Genomic DNA, 25,474 nt, shown 5'->3' with positions numbered 1-25,474 from the left:
GCTACCTCTAGGAGTTTGTAAAAGGCATTGACACTGTTACGGTTTAGTTTCCTCCTCTTTAATGGGAACAGTATCACACTGCGAAGACTGAGTGAAGCGCCCTATGTGAGATCCTGTTACAGAGCCTGGCATCACGTGAGCCCTCGGTGCATTTACTGTGGCCGCCGTCATATCAGCAGGTGCACCGACGTCTAAGTGTGTGAAACCCAGGAGTGCTAGGGGGCTACCATATAAAGAAAATTTCAGGGGTAAGAGAAAAACATTGAAGTTCATTTCAAAAGCTTCAAAACAAATACAGGATAAAATTCAAACATGGAACAAAATTTTGCCTTGTTTACAAAAGACATTAACAACATTACAAACTTAAATTAATTAGTTGGAAAAACATAATCTTAAACACTCAATTGATGCTATATACTAAAATAAGCTCCAAATGGGTGAAATAGTTAATTGTAACACGTATGCACATAAGTGCGCGCGCACACACACACACACACACACACACACACAATCTCTGAGAAATACCTGTGAACCTCTGGGAGTGATTTGTCAACTAGAAATACAATCAAGATGCTGTTAGAATACAGCACCCACTCAACAACACAAAGTCAGTGAAAAAAGATGAAAGAAATTACACATATAACACTTTAAAAATATGCATTGAAAAGTCTAAGGAAATAATCCAATTGTCTGAGTTAAGTATAATGAAAACATACTTTTATGGTAGGAAAAAAAAACCCAAAACCACTTTATAAGTGAATCTGGAATGAAAATCATAGGATCGCTTTAAAGAACAACGTTAAAAACAAATGATCTAAGTTTCCTTGCTACGCATGTGCTCAAATGCCTGACTCTATATTCCGTATCTTGTGCCAAAACAGATAGAAATTTCCTTTATTTAATCATTTTAAAAAGTACCCAATTCTTGTATTTTCCAGGTGATATTTTTTATTCCTAGTATGTACATTTTCAACGTATGAAGTAGAATCTTACAATTCACATATTTTTACCTGATCTCTTCAATGACTATTAAAAAAATTTTTTTAATGTTTATTTATTTCTGAGAGAGACAGAGACAGAATGCGAGTGGGTTAGGGGCAGAGAGAGAGGGAGACACAGAATCCGAAGCAGGCTCCAGGCTCCGGGCTGTCAGCGCAGAGCCTGACGTGGGGCTTGAACTCACAAGCTGTGAGATCATGAGCTGAGCCGAAGTCAGACGCTCAACCGACTGAGCCACCCAGGTGCCCCACTTCAACGACTATTTTAAGTTCACTGTGTCCGTGAAGAGGTTAAAATAGATCTGTACCCCAATTTTTTTTGTCTGCGATGAATGTGTAAAATCGTTTTGAAGTCTTGCATTAATTTTCTGATTCTCTATCAGCCAATCATAGGATCTTGCTCTACCCTCCCTTACATTGTTCTTATGGTAATTTGTAGCAGATTTCTTTCATAGATGTACGCATGCAAAATATATTTTTAGCTCGTCTTTTTCCCTTTTGTCTCTAAAAATGAAACATTGAGGAGGTGACTCTGATTTGGGTCTTGGCAATAGCTCCAGAACTCTGCGAAGCGTTCAGCCAACTTCCTTACACTTGCATGATCTTTGAGCAAAGCAGAGAAATTTCTCAGCTCTCACTGGAGTTTTGCAACAACCCCAGTGGTATGCACTCTGTCCTGAGCGTTCTTCCTCTACGTTCCCTGACTGGCGTCCACGTCCATTTTGGAGGCAGATACGAGGATGTGACTATCCCACTGAACAGACGAGGACCCTGGGGATCATACCTAAGTGGCTCTCCCAAGTCGTTCTACATTAAGGAAGAAGCTGGTAGTAGGGTTTCCCGATTCCTTCCGTTCTGTGTTCCTCCCGTGACACCATGCTGTGCCGTTAATACGTGTGTATTCATGCATGTTTCTTGATATAGACTTTCTCTGACGAAAAATACATTTGGGGTCATTTGCAGCTTCTTTCTCTAGTTGCTTTTGAATTTAAAGGTTATAATATATTTAGGTCCTATGTTAATGAGCAGCTTTTCCTTTGGGCTAAGATATCTTTTCCTCGTTAGCAACTTTGGTCATATGGAATTCAAATTTGTTAACTCACCGCATAAACAGCAACTCATTTAAAAATAAATTACAAATATTAAAGGGAAAATAGAGAACATGATAATATAGTATATATTGAAATACATCAGCTGTAGAATAATGCATCTTAATGAAGGCTTCCCATGTGAATAAACCATTATATTTACAAGCTTTCCACAGTTAATGACCCGGAACCGCATAGCGAAACCTACGTTTATAGCAAGGTCCTCTGTCAGCAAAAATATACATATTAATAATTGATGTTGCCGTAAACATAGGACATCTGATGATGCTTCCCGGGTTTGCGGGGAAATAGGACTCCACGGTCCATTAACTTAAAATGCTTATCTAATGTTTGATGGGCTTTGTCTTTAAAAATCCTTGTTCAAATTAGTCAGATAAAATGGACATTTGTCCACATGAAAATCTGTTCAATTTGTCAGTCACAAATACACTTGCAGATAAGTGATTTAATGCTGGCAACTTTCTCCAGAAGCTCATCGTCTTGGGGGGGTTGCGTCTTTATGGTGCTTTGTTGTCACTGAAGGCGAAGCCGAAACGGGTCTGGGGGAGGGAAAGAGTCCACTCGGAGCAAATGACCATCCCGTGAAATCTCTTGCTGTCATCAGTGCAGAGATTAATTAGCTCCGGAGCCTTCTGATCGCAGCGTGTGCTGGTGTTCATCAGGAAGCATCTAGAGGCGGGCTCAGTGGGCTCCCTGCTCCCGCCTCACGCTGTGGAGGAAACAGCTCTTCGGTGGATCCATTTCAAGACCGTGTGTGCGCGTGCGTGTATGCTCCTTAGTTTATGAAAACAAGCCATTTTGTTCCGTCATTTCGTTCCAGAGTAACAGACCTATATTTATATGTGTGTGTTTATACAAATACAGCTACTTAAAAAAGAGGAACCCAGCAGAAGTGGTGGAATAAAATTGTAAGCAGACCCATAGCCGACGGTAGTCTCCTGCCCTCTGCCCAGAGTAGTTATGGTAAGGCCTTATTTTAGGATGCCGCAATTTTAGTGCGTGCAAAACTATTAGATAATAAAACATTTTCTAGCTCGTTAAGCCTAACTTCTAAAAACTGTTTTGTAGATTTAAGATTTGCTTTACAACTTTAAGATTTGCTTTACAACTGATAAGTGATAGAAGCTTACTCAGCCACATTTGTGTCCTACTTTCTTTGAAATATATATATTTTTTTCTTGAGAGAGAGAGAGAGAGAGAGAGAGTGCGCTCAGGTTGGGGAGAGGAGCAGAGAGAGAGAAAGAGAGGGAATCTCAAGCAGGCTTCATGCTCAGCATAGAGCCCGACTCAGGGCTCAATCCCACGACCCTGGGATCATGACCTGAGCAGAAATCAAGAGTCAGACGCTCAACTGACCGAACCACCCAGGTGCCCCTCTTTAAATATTTTTAAAACAAACACTTCGATGCCACTTGTAGGCTGTGAGGCACTAGTGTAAGTGGTTTACAAATACTAATTTATTCCTCCTAATAACCTTATGAGTAGGTGGCATTATTATCTTCATTTTATACAGGAGGAAACTGAGGCACTGAAAGGTCAAGAACTTGACCAGGGTCACACAGCCATGAAGCGGCAGTCTGGGGCTTTGGCCCAAGGCGTCTATTTCCGGCATCTCTGCTCCCACCCTCTATGCTCAGCTGTGTCTCTCCAGTGACAGGTTTCTTCCAGCTTAACCCATTTTGTCTGAAAATGTTAAAAAAAAATTTTTTTTTTAACATTTACTTATTATTGAGAGACGGAGAGAGAGAGAGAGAGAGAGAGAGAGACAAAGCACGAGCAGGGGAGGGGCAGAGAGAGGGGGAGACACAGAATCCGAAGCAGGCTCCAGGCTCTGAGCTGTCAGCACAGAGCCTGACGCGGGGCTCGAACCCGCAAATTGCAAGATCGTGACCTGAGCCGAAGTCAGACACTTAACCGACTGAGCCACCCAGGTGCCCCTGAAAAAAAATTTTTTTAAATGGGTACGATAGATCATACTTTAAAAAATGTTCATTTGTAATTTTGGTAGATACTGCCGATGCTTTCCCGCAAAGACGTTGCAAGATTTACTCTTCGCACAACAGTGTACAACAAAGCCCATCTTTCCATACTTAAATAGATTAAAAAAGTTGGGCAGTTTAGTAGGCAATTTAGAATCACGAAGGATGTGAACATCTAAACCCACGATATTAAATCATTTGAAGAAAAGTAACAGCTGGTGCTCACATAGTGCTTACTGTGTGCTCTAGGTGAGACACTATCTTAAATGCTTTCCAGAGAGCAGTTTCCTTAGAAATTAACACGAAATCTATGAGTGTGGTGCCATGGCCATCTCCATCCCGCCTATGTGGAAATCGTGGCACCCAGAAGTCATGTCACTCCCGGAAGTCCCCACAGCTGGGAAACGGTAGAACCAGATCTGAACGCGGATGGGCGGGCTCCGGAATTCATGGCCTTCACCACTCTACCTGCTACATTAACAGACTGTGTAACAAGCCCAAATCTAAGGTAGTTGAGGATGAACGTTCTGCCCTTGGATGTAGGCTAAGAAATTCTGGGATCAGGGGCGCCTGGGCGGCTCAGTTGGTTAAGTGTCTGACTTCGGCTCAGGTCATGATCTCATGGTTTGTGAGTTCAAGCCCCGCGTGGGGCTCTGTGTTGACAGCTCATAGCCTGGAGCCTGCTTCGGATTCTGTGTCTCCCTCTCTCTCTGTCCTGCCTCGCTCATGCTGTGTCCCCCTCTCTCTCAAAAATAAATAAACGTTAAAAAAAAAAAAAAATCCTGGGAACAGGCTACAAAGGAAGGATAAGGAAGAGAATTCTTTTTGTCATGTAATTTCTGATGGTCTGGGGACGCGGAACAAGAATAAAGCAGAATTAAAATAGTAATAACTTAATATCAAACGAAAGGTTTCTGAGTAGGTAGGCTGTAAGTCCCATTTAACAGAAAATGGTGCCCTCCCTCAAGCTCTGATCTCTCTGCCCAGCCTAAGAGCCTTTCGCGTACACCTGACCCAGGGTCACTGCTTTTCCTGGGTTGCGAACTTTTTTCTGGTGCATCACACACAGTGCGTGTGGCTTGTGGGGGCAGCGCTTGCTGCCTTAGGGGACTGTCACAATTCTCCCCCCGCAGCTACATGGGGTGGTTGCAGATCAGAGTCAGACCACGTGCGCTGCTCCAACTCCATTACTTTCTGAGATCCTACTTTCAACAGGCTAATTTCAAGTTCATTAATCTGAGTAGCAAATAACAAAGGCCAGGAGAGTGTGTATTTTGAAATTAGTGGCGTGGGTATTTTCTGCAACAACTTATTTTGGAATATACTGTGTTTCATTACGTAGACAAGTTATCACACTTCTTCATGATTCAGTTATCGCGACAACGTACTATGCTTTTCCAAGATGATTCATGTTGGCCACTGCTCCTTGAAGGCCTATCCTACCCCAAGCTGTAGGTCAGGCCCTTTGCCTGGAATCTCTCTGCGAAATAGGTGGCAGCATCCTGCTCTTACGGAAGAAGAAACTGAGGCTCAAGGGAGGGAGGGTATGCCACCCAAAGACCTCCCACAGGTCCCCGTGTAGAACTGGGTGCACAAGCGGGCCACCCAGAAACCTGTCTTCATCAACATGGCAGAATAGACTCTTTAAGCTGGTGCCTGGAGACATGCGCTCATTTCGAAGATGCTGCCTCCCCCAGGGCCGCTTAGGAAACAGTTCTTTTGCCTTCAAAAAGTAAACTAAAACTACACAAAACCCCCAAGAATCATGACAAATCTGTTTTTTTTTTTTTCTGAGAATAAATTTCCAGAAACAAACATCATTTGAACTGTAATGAATAATATATATGACCAAGCTGGATGATGTCGGTTTTGGTTGGAACTAAAGTCGTGACCACAAAGAGCACGTCCTCTTGGTCCTTCTCTCCTTTTGGCTCTGAGAACAGTTCCCAAGGAAGAGCCCATGACCACCGATGGCTCCTGACATACATACAGGCTTCCCAAGTGGGGCTTCTGAGGGGGCTGCGTTTCAGGAGCTCACTGGGGGCCCAAGCTCCAACTTTGGGTTATTATTCTTATTATCATTTATTTATTTATTTTGAGAGAGAGAGACATAGAGAGCGAGCAGGGGAGGGGCAGAGAGAGAGGGAGACAGAGAATCCCAAGCAGACTCCGCACTGTCAGCGCAGAGCCCAACATGGGGCTCGATCTCACCAACTGCGAGTTCATGACCAGAGCTAAAACCAAGAGTCAGACGCTTAACCGACTGAGCCAGCCAGGTGCCCTGGGGTTATTTGTTAATAAGGAAGACCAGATTGACCAACAGATAATTTATAATACAGCTTGTTTGATGTTAGAATCTGAAGGTGAGCAGGGTTTTATGGTGCTTTGAAGACTTAGTTGACTCATTTCCAAGCGACGGCTCTTCCTCTTTAATAACTGTCCCCCAGCGTTATTATAATGAAAACATTGCTAGCTCCAGGGTAACATAAAATATACGATGGGCACGACCATAGGACAAATTATTTCAAAGGGATCCACAGAATGAAATATATTACATTCATTAATTTTCCTTCCGCTCGATTCACCCCATTGGCTCTGCCAATTAAAGTAACTGCACATGAATTTTTAGAGTGCTATTTATTTTCTTTTGTAGATTTTAGAATATAAATATTTAAAATGGCAATATCAAAAAAATAATTTATATGACAATGGTAAAGGAAACATTTGGTCAGGAAGGGAAGGCATAATGATGTCTGTTGCTCTAGTTCTGGTTTCAGTTACTAAATACCTGGAAATAGGCCAAGCTTCCCAAAACATACAAATACTATTTTGATCAGATAAGTCAACGGCTTATTCACTGGCGTGATGGAACGAAATGAAGTTATGGCAAAATGAAATTTTAAAACGAGTGGACAATATCTTCATTAGTGATATAGTGGAAAATATATTCAATTGAAGACATTTCTTGGATTTGGGGTAATGGCTTTTTATGGTTATCAGCCAGAGGACAGGAGATACCATTCTCTTAAAAATTGAACCCATACATTTCTCGATGGTGTAAAATTTCAATAGAATACACACTACCAGCAGGAGACGTACTTGGAAGAAAAAAAAAAAAAGGCAAACCAGAGAAAGTCACATTTAACGCAAAACAGACAAGTTGCTCTCTTTATGTTATCCAAACCCTGAACTGCTGAAAAATTAACACAGACTTCTTTGATTTGAGCTGAAAAGATATAAACTCCAAAGTAAAACAGAAAAAATACAGTAATAAACACGTAATTCTGTCTTTGTGTGCTATCAGTGTAAGCAATTAAGATTCTCGGATGAAAAAGAGTGCTAGGCTCTTCCCGAGTTTCTGGCTACGTGTTACACGTAATAGACATCCAGGACATGCATGCTGAGTTAAATTAAAAGGAAATTGTTGAACCAAACTGCTAATGTAAAATTTCATGTCAAACTTAGATGATCTTAGATTGAATGTTTTGACTGCTAGTTAAGTTTGGAAAGTACAAAGTTGGAGTGAACCATTGTTTTTTTCACGATATCGTACATGTGTCTGCCTCTTCAGGGCTGGAGAGAGAAACAGATTTATATCTTTGTCTGTCTCCCCATCCATATGCACCAAATGATGTGGAGGTCTTAGGAGAAAAAAAATTGGTATGATTCTACGCCCACTTGCTTTCGTTTTAAATGTGTACTTTTTCCCAGTTAATGAAGTAAAGTTTAAGCATGTTGAAAAATACAATGACAGAGAAACAATCTTCCAAAGTCCCCACATTAAAAAAAATGAATGCTATTGTACACGGTATCTTTTCTTTCTTTTGCAAGTGCATAGATGTGTGTATATATTTAGTTGAAATCATATCAAATTATATGTGTAATTCCAAACCTTGAATTTTTACTTTGAGCATTTTCATGTCATCAAAAACTAATCATAAACATAGTTCTCAAAGGTGACATACGACTGCATTAATGTGGGTCCACTAGAAGTTATTTAACTACGTCCTTACTCTGAACCGGCTTTATTCCCGATTTGTCATTATCAAAAAGAACCCTGGAGGAGACTTCCACGGGCATAAATCTCTATTTCGGATGGTTTCCTCAAGACAGAGATAGAACGTTGTGGGGACAGGATGTAAACATCTTAACCATCATGCACTTTGCTCATCGTCTTTTAGAAAGGCAGAGTCCACGTAACTCATGGCGTCGCCTCCCACCCTTGCCAATAATTACAACTTGAAAAAAATTTTTTTCTTTTGCTTATAAGATAGAAACAACTTAGCTTATTTCACTAATTCTTTTTTTTTTTTAATGTTTACTTATTTATTTTGAGGGGGGCAGGGGGAGAGAGAGGGAGAGAGAGAGAGAATCCCAAGCAGGCTCCACGCTGTCAACACAGAGCCCAATGTGGGGCTCGATCTCACAAACTGTGAGATCGTGACCTGAGCCGAAACCGAGAGTCGGTCATTTAACCGACTGAGGCGCCCAGATGTCCCATATGTCACTAATTCTAAGATGCATGGTTTTCATAGTTAACGTGTCCAAAATTAGGGATGGATGTGGATTACAATCAAGGTGGTGTTTTGTTTTATCTGACAGTATTCTCTTTAAGAGCATGTAAAGACCACGATGCGTCTTATAATTGGTGACATCTCAGATTCAAGGAAACGCAGTATCTCATTTAATTTTTGATTTGTGTTTTTTGACCACTAGCAAATAGTCATGATTCTCATAGAATCATTTCAGTATACGCTGCAATGTCCCAGTGAATTGAAAAACAGGTTTTTTAATTGTGGCTAAACAAACAAACAAACCCATAAGAGGCACTTTTTAGGGATACAGTTCAGCAGTGTTCTGCGTCTTCACACTGCTGTGAAACAGATCTGTAGAACTTTTTGATTTTGCAAAACTGCAACCCCACACCCACTGGGCAATGACTGCCGGCCCCCCTCCCCCGCCCCCCGAGCCTTTGGCAGTCATGATTCTGCTCTCTGTGTCTCTGTTTCTGATGACTCTGGGTGCCTCATACAAGTGGAATCGGGCAGTATTTTTATCTTTTCGTGACTGCTTATTTCACGTCACACGATGTCTTCAAAGTTCGCCTGTGCTATAGCCTGCGACAGGCTTCCTTTTTACGGCTAAATAGTATTCCACCCAGTGAACGTTTTAAATCGTAGACATCAGCAACGGCTGGCCGGGACTGCTCACCCACGTGGCTCTTTCAGCACACCCAAGCAGGTGCACAGCAAGAGATGGGCTGGGGTCCCAGGTGTCTCGATACCAAAGAGAAATGTTGACTCATTTTTTTTTAAACTCAGAGATCAAAGGGAAATCAAGAAAATAGGTGATGAAGATTGAGGTATTTCTTAAATCGTACATACATACTGTATGACTGATCGTATTCTTTAAGACAATAAAGGCTGGATGTCACCATTTAGGCTTTATAAACACGTGCAGTGGCATCAGACCCCTCCACCGGCTGACTACACCCTTCCAAGTGTCTGGAAGATGGGCCTGAATTCTTTCCACAAGCAAAATAATTCGTATTTTCAATTCTGTGCTGATAACGGAGGTGGTGCACAGGGGTCATAGTGGCAGGGTGGAGTGGTTGGTCCAGGACATAGGGCCGAAGGGAGATACAAGATATTCCAACATCAAGTGTATTTACCCCGCCGTTGGTTACTCAGAACGTGCCATCATAACACGGATGAAAATTATACAGCAGTAGCCCGAATGTGGGGCTCAATTACAGCTTTTCTATATTTAATAATATCGCTGATACGATCTCATAATTTATTTAAATCCTCAAGTCCCAAAAAGAAACTAATATTTTTATAGGAGAAGACCTGATAGAAATATGGGTGAAAGGAACACGTCGATGGTTGATCACAGAACTGAGAGAGCTATTGTGCCTCACTGTGCTCGTATCACCCACACACTGGTCACCACCTGATTTCTCTAAAAGTGAGAAGGTGGAATGCAGTCTTAGAAAATATAACTTAAATACAAAAAGGAAAGAGTAATATAATGAAACCCACTTTCCTACACTGGTTACAAAAGTATAAATAACATTTGTTATTTTTTTACTTTTCACGTTATTCTTTGAGTTCATATATATATATACATTTAAAATTTTTTAATGTTTGTTTATTTTTTGAAAGAGAGAGAGACAGAGTGCAAGCGGGGGAGGGGCAGACAGAGGCAGAGACACAGAATGCAAAGCAGGCTCCAGGCTCTGAGCTGTCAGCACAGAACCCGATGTGGGGCTTGAACCCACGATCTATGAGATCACGACCTGAGCCGAAGTTGGATGCATAACCTCTCTGAGTATATTAATTGTTAAAAATAGAAAGCAAGAAAAATCATAAATCCTGATTTTTGTCCTATTGAGATATACATTTGGTAAGAAGTACACAGACGTGGGAAAATGTATTGTGAATCGGTATTATTTAAAGTTTCGGGGCACCTGGGTGGCTCAGTCGGTTAAGCGCCTGACTTCAGCTCAGGTCATGAGCTCACGGCTTGTGAGTTTGAGCCCCATGTCAGGCTCTGTGCTGACAACTCAGAGCCTGGAGCTGGCTTCGGATTCTGTGTCTCCCTCTCTCTCTGCCCCTCCCCCGCTCATGCTCTGTCTCTCTAAAAAATAAATAAACATTAAAAAAAATTTTAAAGGTTCAGTTAAAAAGAAAGCTACAGATTGTCTAAACCATGATTCCTACCATTTTCTCCTGGGATAAAATTTTGAACATGTACTTTATGTGTAATTTTTTAGACATAAAAAACACGTTTATTGTAGAAAAGTGTAAAAATAAGTGAAAGCATTAAAACTAGGATCACGGGGTTCACATTTTACACTTGGCACGTTACACAGAAACTCTAAACACACTTCTAAAGCCACACAATGGCACGTTTTAACTGTGTGAACTGTTTCTGGGCACCTGTCTACCAAGTATAAAACTGCTCTGATACGAATAATTCTATATCGTAAATGTTGCTCACATTTTTTTTTTTTTAGCATGGAGATTGCAAGGGTCAGGATTACTGAGCAAACAGGCCTAAGTGTTTTTTTTTTTAAATGTGTTTGATGTTTATTTATTTTTTGAGAGAGAGACAGAGAGACAGAGCATGAACATGGGAGGGGCAGAGAGAGAGGAGACACAGAATCCGAAGCGGGCTCCAGGCTCCGAGCCGTCAGCACAGAGCCCGACGCGGGGCTCGACCTCACGAATCGCTAATCATGACCTGAGCCAAAGTCAGATGCTTAACCGACTGAGCCCCCCGGTCTCCCTTGTGCTTTAATGTTTATAAGGAGACCAACTGTCCCCAGAAGGGTGGGCGCGCACTTAAACCCTGGTTATTGTCCCCGGGCTGCACCTGCCCCTGGGTCCTCGCCCAGTCCGGGCATCGCCATTACTGGCTTTCTTTTCCTTTCTTAGCAGAGATTTAAAAAACATGGTGCGAGAGCACTGCCGGGCTGGCTCTTCCTCTCCACCCCTCTCCTGCCACCGGCCCCCCCCCCCCCCCCCCGCCCCGTCATTCCGGCCTCCCTGTGGGGCTCCCCCAGCCTCCCTCCGCTCCTCCCGGTAAATCCTCTGGCCATCCAACTCCATCCTGGCACCTGCTTCTCACAGGCCCCAAGTGAAAGCCGGGATGCAGAAAATCACTTGGCATTCACTGCAGTGATTAGTTTGTTTGGGTATTTGTTTTTTTACCTCTTTGGTCTGTTTTGATCTTTGTACTTCCCTAGATCACCTTCTCTGTTCAGTATTTTCTAATTCATTACCTTAGTCACTCAGGATACTATTTAATAGTTTGGTTTTTTTTTTTAAAGCTTATTGGTATTTGTGGTTATCTGTGTTTCTTTTCTTCTTTTAGCCCCACTCGAGCTTGGTACATGATTAGCATTTTCAAAGCCTCAGCCACAGTATCTATCAATGTTTTTATCCCGGCATTAAATATGGGGCACTGAACTACATCCTGCTCCCAACCGCACAGGTTTGGAAGTGGATTTTACCCACGTGGGCCTCAGATGACAGCTGCCTGCAGCCTTGTGAGACCCTGAGCAGGAGACTTAGCTAAGCCCAGACTCCTGACCCACAGAAACTGAGCTGATGAGTGTGTGTTTAAGCTGCTAGGTTGTGGTCATATTGTTACGCGGCAACAGGTAACTAATACGCACCCATTCAGCTCTGATTCAGTCATCCCCACGGAGATCTGCCCCCAAAAGCCAGCTAGCTCAGTGCAAACCCATTCTCTTGACCACAAATACTGACGGAGGGCAGGGCAGACCTCACGCAGGAATGGCGGTTTGTGAGCAATTCAGAGCTTATTCCCACGCCCGGAACGCTCTGCGTATTCCAAGGGAGATGTGTACACGGACACGTGACTGCTCTGTCCAGATCCCCCAGGCACACTCCCGTGCAGTGCGGGCCGCTCCATTCTCTTCAGTCACAGGTTACCTATTTTTCTTTCCTCTCTTCCCACAAAAACTCTCTAAGACACAGTCTCAAGAAAGCCACATGCGCGTCCTGCCTGTAAGAGAACTTACCATACCCAGGAATATCATCTCCTCCTGCCTCAGTTTTTCGGTTTTCTTATGTTGATGGAAACCTCGCCAGACCTAAAAAGAAATAAATGGTTATTTGTCTAATACATTAAAACAAAAACAAAAACCCTGTCCTACCCTTTCTCCCGTTTCAAATGATACAATGACTATGCAGTCAAGGCCGTGCGCGTGTGTGTGTTCATGGAATATTTTTTCTTCTGTGATCACAGGCAAAAAATTTAAAGAGAGAACAAATGGCCTATTCGCTGCCTGAGCACCCAACTGTGGACCCAGAGCCACCCTACCGAACAAGGGGGGCGGGGCGCCGTCCTGTTCACCCACGGGCTGGACAGGATCCACACTCGCCCAGCACCCTGGAAGCAAATCTGCCAACCACACAGCCCACCTGCTGGCCCAGACATCCTCCCGGCTGCCAGAACGGCCGTCATCCACAAGACGAGCGACAACAGGTGCTGGCGAGGGTGAGGGGAAAAGGAACCTCCCGCACTGCCGGTGGGCGTGCGAACCGGGGCAGCCACTGGGGACACGGTATGGGGGTTCCTCAAAAAATTAAAAATAGAACTACCCTACACTCCAGCAATCCCACGTCTGGGTACATATCTGAGGGAAATGAAGTCACGGACTTGAAGAGAGATGTACGCGTTATTTCAATGCATGTTCATCGCAGCATTATTTACGATTGATACGACGATGGAAACCACCTGTCAGTGGATGGGTGAATGGATAAAAAAGGTGGTATATACTATATACACACAACGGAATATTATCCAGCTAAAAAAAAAAAAAGAAGGAAATCTGAGCACCTGAGTGGCTCAGTCGGTTGAGCATCCGACTTTGGCTCAGGTCATGGTCTCAAGGTCTGTGAGTTCGAGCCCCACGTTGGGCTCTGTGCTGACAGCTTGGAGCCTGGAGCCTGCTTCGGATTCTGTGTCTCCCCCTCTCTCTGCCCCTCCCCTGTTCATGCTCTGTCTCTCTCTCTCAAGATAAATAAACATATAAAAATTTTTAAAAAAAGGAAATCCTGATATTTGTGTCAACATGCATGAATTTTGAGGGCAGCATGCTAAGCGAAAGAAGGCCACATAGAGAAGGACAACTACTATTAAGATCTCACTTGCATGTGGAATCTAAAAACCCTGACCCTGTAGAAATAGATGTCTAGTAGTTTGGGTATCTGAGTAGGTTTGGGATCGCTAGGGGCTGGGAGTTGAAGAAAATGGGGGAAAGTGGCCAGAAGGCACCAACTTCCAGTTGTCAGATGAATGAGTTCGCCTCATTCAACAACACTGTGCTGTGTTCTTGAAAGCTGCTTAAAAGAGTTGATCTGAAGGGTGCTCACTATCGAAAACTGGTAATTATGTGAGGTGATGGACGTTTTAATTACCCTTACAGTGATAATCACTTTGCCATATATACGTATATCACATCACGACATCATACATCTTAAACGTACACAATGTTTTATGTCAAATGCATCACAATAAAGCCGGGGGTGGGAGAGGAGAAATGGCTTCTAATTCTCATTAGTGAGAGTCCCCTACCCAGGTTTCTTCAAAAGAAACTTCCAGATTGCAGAAGCGTGGGGCTAGATCTAAGGGTGGCACTTCATAGTTTTAAAAGAAAAATTTCCACCGCAATGGGGGGAGATATAACACGGTCACGTCCAAGATTGATACGACTCAAGCTCTGAACTCAGATGCTTGTCTAGAACTTCATCACAGGAACATAAAGAACACGGTCTGTTAGCAGTCCCCCTGCACCCTTCTGCCCGCCCCCATCAAGAACCCAGAGGGAGGGGGTCCTGACCCTCCCGCTGGGGTCTGTGTCCTCATGCTCTCTTTCTCTCTTATCTGGTTCCAATTTGCCTCATGTTTCCATCTCCTGAATTTCCCGTAAGCAGCCTTGGCCTCCATTTGGAAAAAGGTGTGGAGCAGACCCCCGGTGCTCATCCAACAAAGTGGGGGGACCTCAGGCCCACTTCAGAAAGGAACACTGGGGTGCCCGGGTGGCTCAGTCGGTTAAGCGTCTGACTCTTGATTTCAGCTCAGGTCACGGTCTCACGGTTCATGGGATTGAGTCCTGCATCGGGCTCTGCGCTCACAGCACAGAGCCTGCTTGGGATTCTCTCCCCCTCTCTCTGCCCCTCCCCTGCTCTCCCTCTCTCTCTCTCTCACAACAAATAAATAAACATTTAAAGGAACGAGGATGTCCCGGTCACCGGCCAGAGGGGTTGACCTTTGCTCCCCTTCTGTGATTACGTCTGTGTGTGAACGCGCTTTTATTTTTTATTTTCTTAAATTTATCATTTTTTTTAACGTTTATTTATTTTTGAGACAGAGAGAGACAGAGCATGAACGGGGGAAGGGCAGAGAGAGAGGGACACAGAATCGGAAGCAGGCTCCAGGCTCTGAGCCATCAGCCCAGAGCCCGACGCGGGGCTCGAACTCACGGACCGCGAGATCGTGACCTGAGCTGAAGTCGGACGCTCAACCGACCGAGCCACCCAGGCGCCCCTGAACGCGCTTTTAAAAATTCACTAGGGATTGACATCCTCACTGAATGTTTCACAACACTCTTTCCAATGATTATCAATGATCTTTGAAAATATTTGAATAAAATGCCCTGCAGGTTACACCTATTTATATTACAATTAAAAACAAAATAAAACAACACGTGACCAAGCTTACTTAAGGGTTGTCCCCAGGGTAAGATAATAAATCTTTCCAGCATTTAAAATCCAGTTCCCTTAAAGGCAGAATTTTGGAATTTTGGGTTCCAGAGCTCACCCTGACCCTGGTGTGCATTTCTAGCTGTGTCAAGGCACCTGCCCCCGCTCCACCGGCACCCTGCTCGCACCTTCTGAATCTGCAGCGCTGCGGCCTCCAGATCCGCTACTTTCTCGCTAAGGAACTTGGCTTGTTTCGCTCTGTACTCTTGAAGAAAGATCTGCTTCATGAACATGGCTCTTAGACGACCCTGCCGCGCCCTCTCAGCGATCTGGATTAGTTTCACGGCCTCTTCTAGGGGGATACTCTTCACAGAGTATTTCTGCAAAAACATTCAAGGTAAATCAGTGTTTAAACATGTTTACTACATCAGTTGATCCTGGGAGCCTCACAAGCTGACTTCGAACACAACTTTGCTGAAAGTTCGATAAAGAGTCTGAGAGTTGTCTCGTTCCATCATCTTACTCTTTAATTATGTGGATTTTGATAACAGGAACATAAAGAACACGGTCTGTTAGCGGTCCCCCTGCACCCTTCTGCCCGCCCCCATCATGAACCCAGAGGGAGGGGGTCCTGACCCTCCAGCTGGGGTCTGTGTCCTCATGGTCACCACGTCACCATGGTGACACTGGTGCTCTGGTCCCATATTTAAGGATCCCGTAAGCTTTCCTCTACCATTCCGAACAAAATCCTAATGAGTCCCACAATATTTTAGGTTGGCAGAAAATTATACCAGGAATGCCAATAAAATGGATTCAATAAAACTCAAAATCACTATCAGTGTTTGATTAACTTAATAGTGGAAACATATAAATTAAAAACACATCTTTAATACGAGACCTTGAAACGTAAAATACACAGGCAGTAAAATGCTGGCTTCAAAATCAATTACGGGATGATGTAGTGAATACGAGTAAGGCTAAAATCATTTCAGGAGTATTCAATTTATGTATGAAATGTCTTCTAGTACCTACGTGTTTGCATTTCAGAACATCCAAATGGGACGGGAAGATTATGTCTGGAGAAAAATCAGAGCTCGTGCAGGAAAATGCTGCCTTTGGAGACGTCAGGTGGGGGTTGTGGAGGCACCGCCGGGTGAGGGGCTGAGCCATTTCCTGAGGAGGGTCCAGGGCAAGGCTGCTGGGGCGTCCAGAGCCCCGTGTCAGCTCTGAGTGGATGCAGGGGTGAGGCTCTCTGCTCTCCTTGGGGCGAGGGAGAAGCTGGGCATGTGGCCTGGCTTGGGTGGAGCCTCATGCAGGGACAGAAGCAGAAGGGAGAGGCCTTTTGAATCTGAGAAACACCCAGTCGTGGGCTGAGCCCTTGCTCAGGTCTCAGAGGGCAGCGTGGCCACCTTATCAGGACACGGTGCCAGACGCTGAGGTCCCAAGTGTGGGCTCCAATTCATCCCCGGGGCCACTGTTTCCCGCGATGGCCTCTTCTCTGCGTAATGACTGTGTGTGTCGGGGGCCGCGGTGCCCAGGAAGGAGCAAGGGGTGGGGAGGGGCATTCACTCAGACCCCGGAGAGGCCAGATGCTTTTCTTAGATATCCTCAGCAAGTTCACAAAGCAACCTCCAAGACAGGTATTGCTGTGACCGCTCAAGAGTTAAGAAGACGGAGCCCGATAGAAGAAAAATAATTCACACGAGCCCCCGCGGTTAGTACGGGTGGAGCCAATTTGAGCCACGACTGGCCATCTTCCTGACCAAGCCCCCACTGTGCCTCAGCCTCGGCTCCCCTTGAGGAAGCTCTTCCACATACCAATCCCTCCAAGTTTTGTTTTCAGTGACACCTCATCATCTCAGATGTGCAGGGAGCACACGTTTTCAATAACGCACTTGGCACGCCAGAGTAGAACGGAGGCCGTTTTGGTACCGAATTGGATGAGGCCTGTTCAATCACTGGAGCAGAGAGCAGGTGTCCTGCAAACATGAGCTATCATTGTACTTATTTCCTTCAGACATCATCACTCTGAAAATCGTTGCAGCCCTTACTGAATACTTCTGAGGGTTGGCGTGGTCTATGCAGGACGACAAAGATATCTGAACATTTATGGAGGGCCCAAGACTAAATACGAAGCATGAGAAATGGAGGACCGGACGGTGACATCTGTCTCCCAGAATTCTTCTTGGGATCTATATTGCATGTACGTATATCTTTAGGAAAGAGGCAGCTTAAGGTGCAAATGGGGTCTCGTGAGGCACCGAAGGCCAAGGGAAAGTCACACAGGTGTCGCGTGCTGCTGCCCGGAGCCCAGTGTTTCGCGGACGTTCAGCCCGTCTTCGGATGGGGCTGGGACAGAGATGGCCGGGACTACGTAGCAGATCCAGTGGGGCTGGCTGCTGGGAAAGAAAGTTCCCTGCCGTCAACCCCGCACAAGTGAAGAGGGACAGCAGAGAGGGTAAGCAGGACAAGGAGCAGAGAGGGATCTTTAGGGCTCTACTGTAGCGTCTGTGATGTCACCTCCCTTCTCGTGTCCCCTGTAAAAAGCCCTCAGTGAAGTCTGCACTGCTGGTCAGTGCTCTGTGCCTGGGGATTCCTCTGGGGGGCGCCAGATGGTGCTGAGGGCTTCCCTCTGAATGACGCATGGGCTGAAGGCAGGGACAGGTGCAAGGACGGCTCGATGGCCCCCACTCTAAAAGGCCCTGGGACTGGCCTCCGGGAGTGTGCAGTGCAGAGGAAGGGCCGGGCATCTAAGGGCGAGGTGGAGGAAGGAGGGACAGCCTCGAGTTAGCGGGGTCAGGACAGGTGCCGGAGGGTTGCTGCATCAGGCTGGGCTCTGCTGAACGAGCACCGTTTCGACAGGCCGAGGTGTAGGGGAAAGAGCGAGCCCTCCCTGCAGCTTGAAGCACGGCCATGAATGCCAGAGAGCAGAGACGCCTCAGACGGTGCGTGTTGCCCACCTGCTTCTCCAGGCAGGCAGACAGGCCGCATCCTTCTCTCTCCCTGCTGCCATTCTGGTTGTGCTCGGAATTTTCCACGGTGCCGTGACCCAACACCCAATGGGGCCTATCTGCGGGAAGCCCGCACGTGCTGGTTTCCCCTCGCGTAGTTACCGAGAGTGCCCCTTTCACCCTGAATTGTCCCAGTTTGGACACACGACTGCCGCCTCCCTGCTTGGGCCGTGACCGGCCAGGGGCACGAGGCACTGATTCGGGAGGCAGCGAGGGTCACCGAAATGCGTGACTGGCCAGAAGGCGGATATGGCAGTGCCATGTGGAAATGTCTGAAATGAAAAGACTGCCCAGTAGGTTATCTTAGCAATTATTTCCCGTGAAACACTCAGCTTCTGACTTTAGGTTAGGTGAACCTGAGTTGAAGAATTACAGAGTCAATGATCTGCCTAATCTCAGAGACACTGAGATTCGCCAACAAAGCATTACGTTCTGATCTCTGTTTCTAAGTTCTTGAAAATAATGGTTATGAATCGTCAAAGATACATCCTGAAGGTAAGCAACTTCTTACATACCGAACAGCACGGGGGACGGGTGCTGCTTTCCTCGCCCTGGAGACAATCTGTCTCTCGCACAGTCAGGAGCCACGGGGAAAGGAGGTTTTATAGATTATGGAATGATGGTGGTTAAAATGGTTTACAAACCTTTTCAGCCATATCTAATCCAGTGTCAGCTAATATCTGAGCCAGGATTTTCTCTCTTCCTTTGATTACTTCCAACTTCTCCTTCAAAAAATACTTGGGGATGGGAATATCTAATTGTTGCTAGAGAAGAGAAAAAATAAGCAAAAGGGCACATTTGTCACAACTTAACGACACAGTTCAAACCCATCTAAAACATACAGTAAGGACCGTATATCAAAGAGATGCATTTTACCTCCCATCCTTATTCAAGAGGTGATGACACCAGTGGCATAAAAACAATTCATTACCACTAAGGAAACGCAAATAAAGTCATAAGGAAAAGTCATGGCCGTGGCCCTTATTTTAATCGTTATGTAAAACATAAGAACTCACATCAATTAATTCACAATTAACTCATGATAACTTCATGAATTTCTTTAAGGAAATAGAATATCATCTCAGCCTACCTCAAACAATAATGCAAATTAAGATACCAAAGTATTGCGACCGAGAGATCTTTGAAATAAACCTAATGATTTATCATCAGCATCGTTAACTATTTGCCTGTAAATGATCACAGGTTTTTTTTCCCCTAATACTTTGGTTGGACTTTTCCCTAAATGACCCCAAATTACAAAAGTTATTGGCAAAGTTCATTTGCTTTATTAGGAAACTTGTTTTTTATGCAATAAATATAAACTTCTGTTTTTCACTTGTGCATATTACCAACTAGTTCAGTTGCTGGAGGTCACGCGAATATTTACGAGCCCAAGTTCAACCATCAGAAGGGTAGAAGTGCTATCTAGGGGTGCGGGGTGGCCCTTGGCCACCCCCCATGAGGAACACTGTGCTAGACACTCTTTCAGACCCTCCTGGCTGCCCCCTGGTAGACCAGTCGGCTGGGCAAAGCTAAGGGTTCGGTCCTCGGGGTCAGTTCCCCTTTTCCCTATTCTGGCATGACTCTCCACACCCTCTCCCCTACCCGGGGAATTCTGCTGAACAGGCCTTCCCTTAAAGAAGCATTGTAACAGAAAGGGGTGTCCTTTTTTAGGACTTGGTGAGATTGTACCAATACCAGACGGCAACTGCTTTTGAAAACCAAACTTTTCTTAGACGGATGGAATTTTGGGGTGAACTGAAAGTGGGTTTCCAGGATGCAGTGAGTGACTGTGGCCGGGGGGATGGAGCAAAGTCAGAAGAGAGTGATTACGCTTTTATTTAATGTGGAGATTGTATTTATTAGTAGGTGTGTTAAAGCATTGTGCTTTTCCAACTGTGACGACAACGTGTTATTGACACGGCTCCGCGGGGTCCGAGAACGAAGAGTCTGAGGGTGAGGGAACGGAGCAGCGGAGGACGAAAGAGGAGGGAAGCCGAAGACAGTTGCTTGGGTTCGCGGCTAGACCTCCATCCGCAAACCACTTTATGTCCAACCCAGATGCTTTGGGGTTTCCCATTCTCTAAGGGACCGCTCTCGTGTTCTCTGGAGAGCGGCTTTCTCCATTCTTCTGAGCATCTGATGAACTCGCGAATTTGGGGCAGCACAGTTCTGACTCGAAGACAGAAACCAGTCTCTCGGTCTCAGTTTCAGAATCTCTCGGGGAAGGATCGCCTGGGGCAGCCACCAGCACCCATCCCTGGTCTGATCAGCTGTGGCCGGGCTGTGGGTCACACCGCACACAGATAGCTGGGTGCTGGCCCGATGGAATAGCGGAGCCGTGTGCCATGTGGGTGGCGGCCACAGGGGCCCAGACTCAGGGGTGCTGGCTGGTCAGGCTTCCACTGGGAACTGCAGGGCTGAGCCCCACAGGATTCCCAGAGCTGGTACGTGTGCGTGTCCCTGGCCCGGCAGCGCTCCCGGGGTCCGTGCCGCTGCTGGTCCTGCCTGGACCCCAGTGTCGTCACGTGGCTCAGTGTGCCCACCCCAGAAGTGCTGGACCACACAGTTGACAGTCTCCTACCGGGAAGGCTTCCTGGACAATGTCACTCGTTCATCGCCCCTTTTAGTGCTCATGAACTTTGAAAAGATGAACCAGCTCAACCAGAGGGGTGACGACTGAAGCAGGAGGAAAAGCAGGGGAATATCTGAAGGAGCCCGCCACACAGATTTCATAGATGTCTTACTCTTCAACTTTGAGCAGGTTATTTAATATTCTCGGGATTAAATTAATACATTTAATACTACTTCACTAATTCGATTTAGGGATATGATTTAATGGCTGTTGATTTCACGCTTATCCTCAGGGGTTCTTGATCTTTTCACACGGGTGGAGTAAAGTACACCTGACCGAAAAAATCCAGGGCTTTAAGCCATGCTCTTGCAAGTGAACGCGACAAACATGAAAGTTTCGGAGTGACCTTCAACACTTTCCATCATTTTAGTTACCCTTATAGTCCTTTCTAACAAAGTGCAATAACAATGCTAGAAAAACCTATTCCGGAAAGAAACAACCTTTATAGAATCTCGCATGTTTTCGAAAGGAAGGAGCATTACACACCAGGTGGAAAATTGAACACTGTCTCCTTTTAATTTTATTTTAGGGAAATGTTCCTTTTGAAACGAAGACTGAGCTCACAGGACCGTGACACTGCAAGGAGCTGCCCACTGGCCTCTGGCTGACTCGGCCAGACAGAGCGTCAGAAGAGACTCTGGGCGTCTGGCAGTGGGGGTCGGGAGGGCGGTGGTGGGGAGACAGAAGGTCCTCAGCTCCAGGGCATCAGGGAGAGAGAGAGGAGGCCCTTCTTTCTTGTCTGAGCCTCAGAGGCCTATCGCCATAAATCCCCAAGTCACCAAAGACCCAAAGGAGAGGAGGAGACACATCCACCTGGTAATAAGGAACCAGCAGCCAATCAGCCCGAAGAAAATGGGGGTAAACAAAGGCCAGAAGGAGATCTTCCTGGGCAACAAAAGTAGGGGCACTGCTACTGGAAATTGGGAGGGTTTGTGCCACAGGATATTTGCGAAAGGGTTGGCCTCCTCCATCCAACCGACCTGGGCAGACACCATGGTGACCAAGTAAGACCACAACATTGGACCCAAGGACTGTGAAAAGATTTGTCTGTGCCCACAACTACAGGAACCCAATCCTTGTCCATGGCAGTATGGCCCAACCGAAGGGCAAAGCTTCACCTTTTCATACAACAACCAGTGAATGTGCCTAGGAAGCCTAGAGTATTGGTTACGGACCTACATATCCGATTTAAAACAAGACACCGATGAGAAAAGAGGCTGAGTACTTACAGGAGCCAACTTTAGGTCCTGTAGGATATCATCGAAATAATGAAACTCGGTTAATTCCAATTCAACCATCTCATTCTTCAGTTCCAGGATGCGACCCATCACCCCGTCCAGTATTTTTCGGATCAGCAGTCGCTTCTGTGGGTGGACAATCTGGTCGTAGACATTCTCCAGGTTTCTAAAGATCTGCACATATTTTATGTAGAAGGTGGCTAACATTTGGAAGATGAAACCTTGATTTCTTTGTGATTCCATCATAGTCTCAGACTCTTTATCAAGCAGAGAATTGAGGGCTTCTTGGGTCTGATGCCATATCTTATTATACATTCTGAGGGAAGACAGAGAATAAGCAAAAATTCCTTCATAAGCCACACAAAATGGGCATCTGGTATAACAAACAGTAACGCGGCATCGAATGAGAGCTAACAACACGGCATGTAATTACGAGGCCCTTTAGACCATTTGTGTCTCATTTTGAGGTGCATGTGATTTTTGGATGTGACCACGCTGTTATCATCAAATACGTAGATTAAAAGACTTTTCACCTAAATGATATAAAGCGATTCCTCAGTAGGCCCATAAAACCTGCATCATTATACTCATTTAATAGACGAAGAAGTTGATAACGAGAATATTCAACCGATCTGTCCAGATACACAGCTGGTGGGGTATAAACTGGAACAATGACATTGGAAAGTCATTCCACACTATCTTATAAAGTTGAACGTAAGCAGATGCTATGAATGAACAATTACACCCCAGAGAGACTCTTGTAAATCGTCATCAAGAATGAACAACTAGCACTCAGAAGGACCAGGCCTTGTGCTCTCTCTTCCCAGGGCTCTGCCGGAAGGTGGGCTTTCCCTCGCCGCCCCCCTGCTGGCGTTCCCTAGCCTGCCTCTTCCCTCTTGTCTCATCTGTTGTCCCTCCTTCTGGGTTTTTGTGATATCTCCTGTCAAATGCTCGAATGTTCCCTTGGCCCTCATGCGTGTATGGCCTTTGAAGTCCTCTATTGCCATTTTGGAGGCGATTCAGGAAGAGCGGGAGATCGAAATGCTCATTCGGTCCACCTTGTTTACCTGGGAGTCCCCCATCGACCTTCCCAAGGTCATTCCCAGGCATGCCCTCTGGGTCTTCTGCTCTGGCCCCACTCTCTGCTCCTCCTTGCATCAGCCCTGTCCTCTGAGAACCGTAAACATCAGGTCCCGGAAGTGACCACGGGCCGTGACCTGTGTTATGTGTGATGTTGCAGGGGACGCTCCCTGAGCAGGGCTCCTGTGCCTCTCTGTGCGGTGGGAGGGGGAGGTGGCCTGCTCCTGAGAGGGAGGTGGGTGTCTGAGCCCAGTGCGCGTGAGTCTGAGCTCCAGACCACAATTCAACATGGTACCGCCACCTCTACCTTGACCAAAAACAGAACCACCACCGCCAAAAAGTACACTCCTAACTCTTGCCAAGGGGGGTGGGTGACAAACTGGACCTCCCCCTTTTAACGTCCGTTCACTTGATGACAAATGAGACTGAGTATCTCCACGCACTCTGGTCGTTGGAGGTTGTTTATCCATTTGCTTTGCTTTGGTTTTTTTTAATTTTTTTTTAATGTTTATTTATTTTTGAGACAGAGAGAGACAGAGCATGAACGGGGGAAGGTCAGAGAGAGAGGAAGACACAGAATCGGAAGCAGGCTCCAGGCTCCGAGCTGTCAGCACAGAGCCCGACGTGGGGCTCGAACCCACGAGCCGTGAGATCATGACCTGAGCCGAAGTCGGAGGCTCAACTGACTGAGACACCCAGGTCCCTGCTTTGCTTGTTTTTATGTCGGATTGTTTTTCTACTAATTTCTGGGGGTTCTTTATACATTCTGAGTGTCTACGCCTTCCTCAGCTTCCTACGCCTCCCAGCCGAGAAGCTGGTGTCTCACCATGCACGGCCCAGCGAGGGCACTGCCGGGAAGGGCGATCCCACCCGGATTCACGGGGGTCCAGCCGTAGCCCTGCAGGCCGGTTTGCAGCCAGGCCCCATGGGGGCAGCAGTCCCAGGGCACAGAGCCCGTCCCTGTGCCAGGGCCCAGCCACTGCTGTGCGCTCCCACTCTGCTCCTGGTGCGGACGTTTTCACCTTGCATTAAAAAATTCCAATTCTTGGATTTTTCAAGTTAAAATATTTTCATTTTATTTTAAAATGTGATATTACACTATTAAGCATAATAAATACGTGTCAGTATGTTATCGGTTCGTATAAACTTAACAACTGAAAACATTTTTAAAAATAAACATTTAAAAAAATAAAACGTTAAAAAAATTAAACATTTTTTACTTTTTATTTTCTTATTTTTTAAAAGGGAGAATATGGGGAAGTGGTCACTTTTAAAGTTTATTTATGAGACAGAGAGAGAGAGAGAGAGAAAGAGAGCGAGAGCGCGTGCACAAGTGGGGGAGGGGCAGAGAGAGAGGGAGATACAGAATCCAAAATAGACTCCAGGCTCCCAGCTGTGAGCACAGAGCCCGATGTGGGGCTCGAACCCACAGACCACAAGATCATGACCTGATCTGAAGTCAGATGCTCAACCGACTGAGCCACCCGGGTGCCCCAAAACATTTTTTAATCAATTTTTAAAAATGTTTTGTTTATTTTTAAAAGCAAGAGAGACAGAGCATGAGCCCGGGAGGGACAGCGAGAGAGCAGGAGACACAGAATCCGAAGCAGGCTCCAGGCTCTGAGCTATGAGCACAGAGCCCGATGCAGGGCTCGAACCCATGGACCGCGAGATCATGACCTGAGCCGAAGTTGGAGGCTCAACCGCCACCCGAGCGCCCCATTAATCTGTTATGTTTGTGTTCCTGGGGCAGAGATGAGAGACGTTCATCTTCCTGGCCACAAGTCACAAGCTTTCCTTGGTGCCAAGTCTTTCAGGTTCAGATGATGGTGATGACAATGATGATGGTGATGATGAGGGTTAACAGCTCACCAGGACGTCACGTCGGTCACCGTCCTCAGTGCTCCTGTAAACCCGACAACCCCATGGGGCAGGTGCTATCGTCACTGTGGTTTGCAGACGGGCGGACGGAGACACGGCAAAGTTGCCCAAAGCAGAGCGATCTGCACGCAGGGCCCTCGCCCAGGCAGGCTGGCCCCAGCGCCCATACTCTGAGCGCTTTGTGGCTCCCCGGTCTTCGGGGTGAAAGCAGACGAGGGTGACGCCTCGCAGGGCATAGCTCTGATGGGCGCCACGAGAAAACACAGATTCACGGTTGAAAACACACGGCCCCACCCCAGCACTCCA

General features: G+C 46.0%; 1 protein-coding gene across 1 annotated transcript in view; it reads right to left on the bottom strand.

The window, feature by feature from the left end:
* The window catches only part of DRC11 (dynein regulatory complex subunit 11), a 153,925-nt gene that overhangs the window by 122,361 nt on the left and 6,090 nt on the right, over positions 1-25,474 (bottom strand). Inside the window, exons 2-5 of the mRNA XM_078450742.2 lie at positions 22,199-22,523; positions 18,979-19,098; positions 15,512-15,703; positions 12,638-12,709 (exon numbers count right to left, since the gene is read on the bottom strand). Of these exons, the coding sequence (XP_078306868.2) occupies positions 12,638-12,709; positions 15,512-15,703; positions 18,979-19,098; positions 22,199-22,523 (709 nt within the window). The remainder of the gene's footprint in view (positions 1-12,637; positions 12,710-15,511; positions 15,704-18,978; positions 19,099-22,198; positions 22,524-25,474) is intronic.

This window comes from Panthera onca, chromosome C1 (assembly GCF_046562875.1).
Source record: "Panthera onca isolate mPanOnc1 chromosome C1, mPanOnc1 haplotype 2, whole genome shotgun sequence".
NCBI classification, from domain to species: domain Eukaryota; kingdom Metazoa; phylum Chordata; class Mammalia; order Carnivora; family Felidae; genus Panthera; species Panthera onca.
The sequence above is the reverse complement of the archived record's forward strand: the minus strand, read 5'-3'. Positions and strand labels throughout refer to the sequence as shown.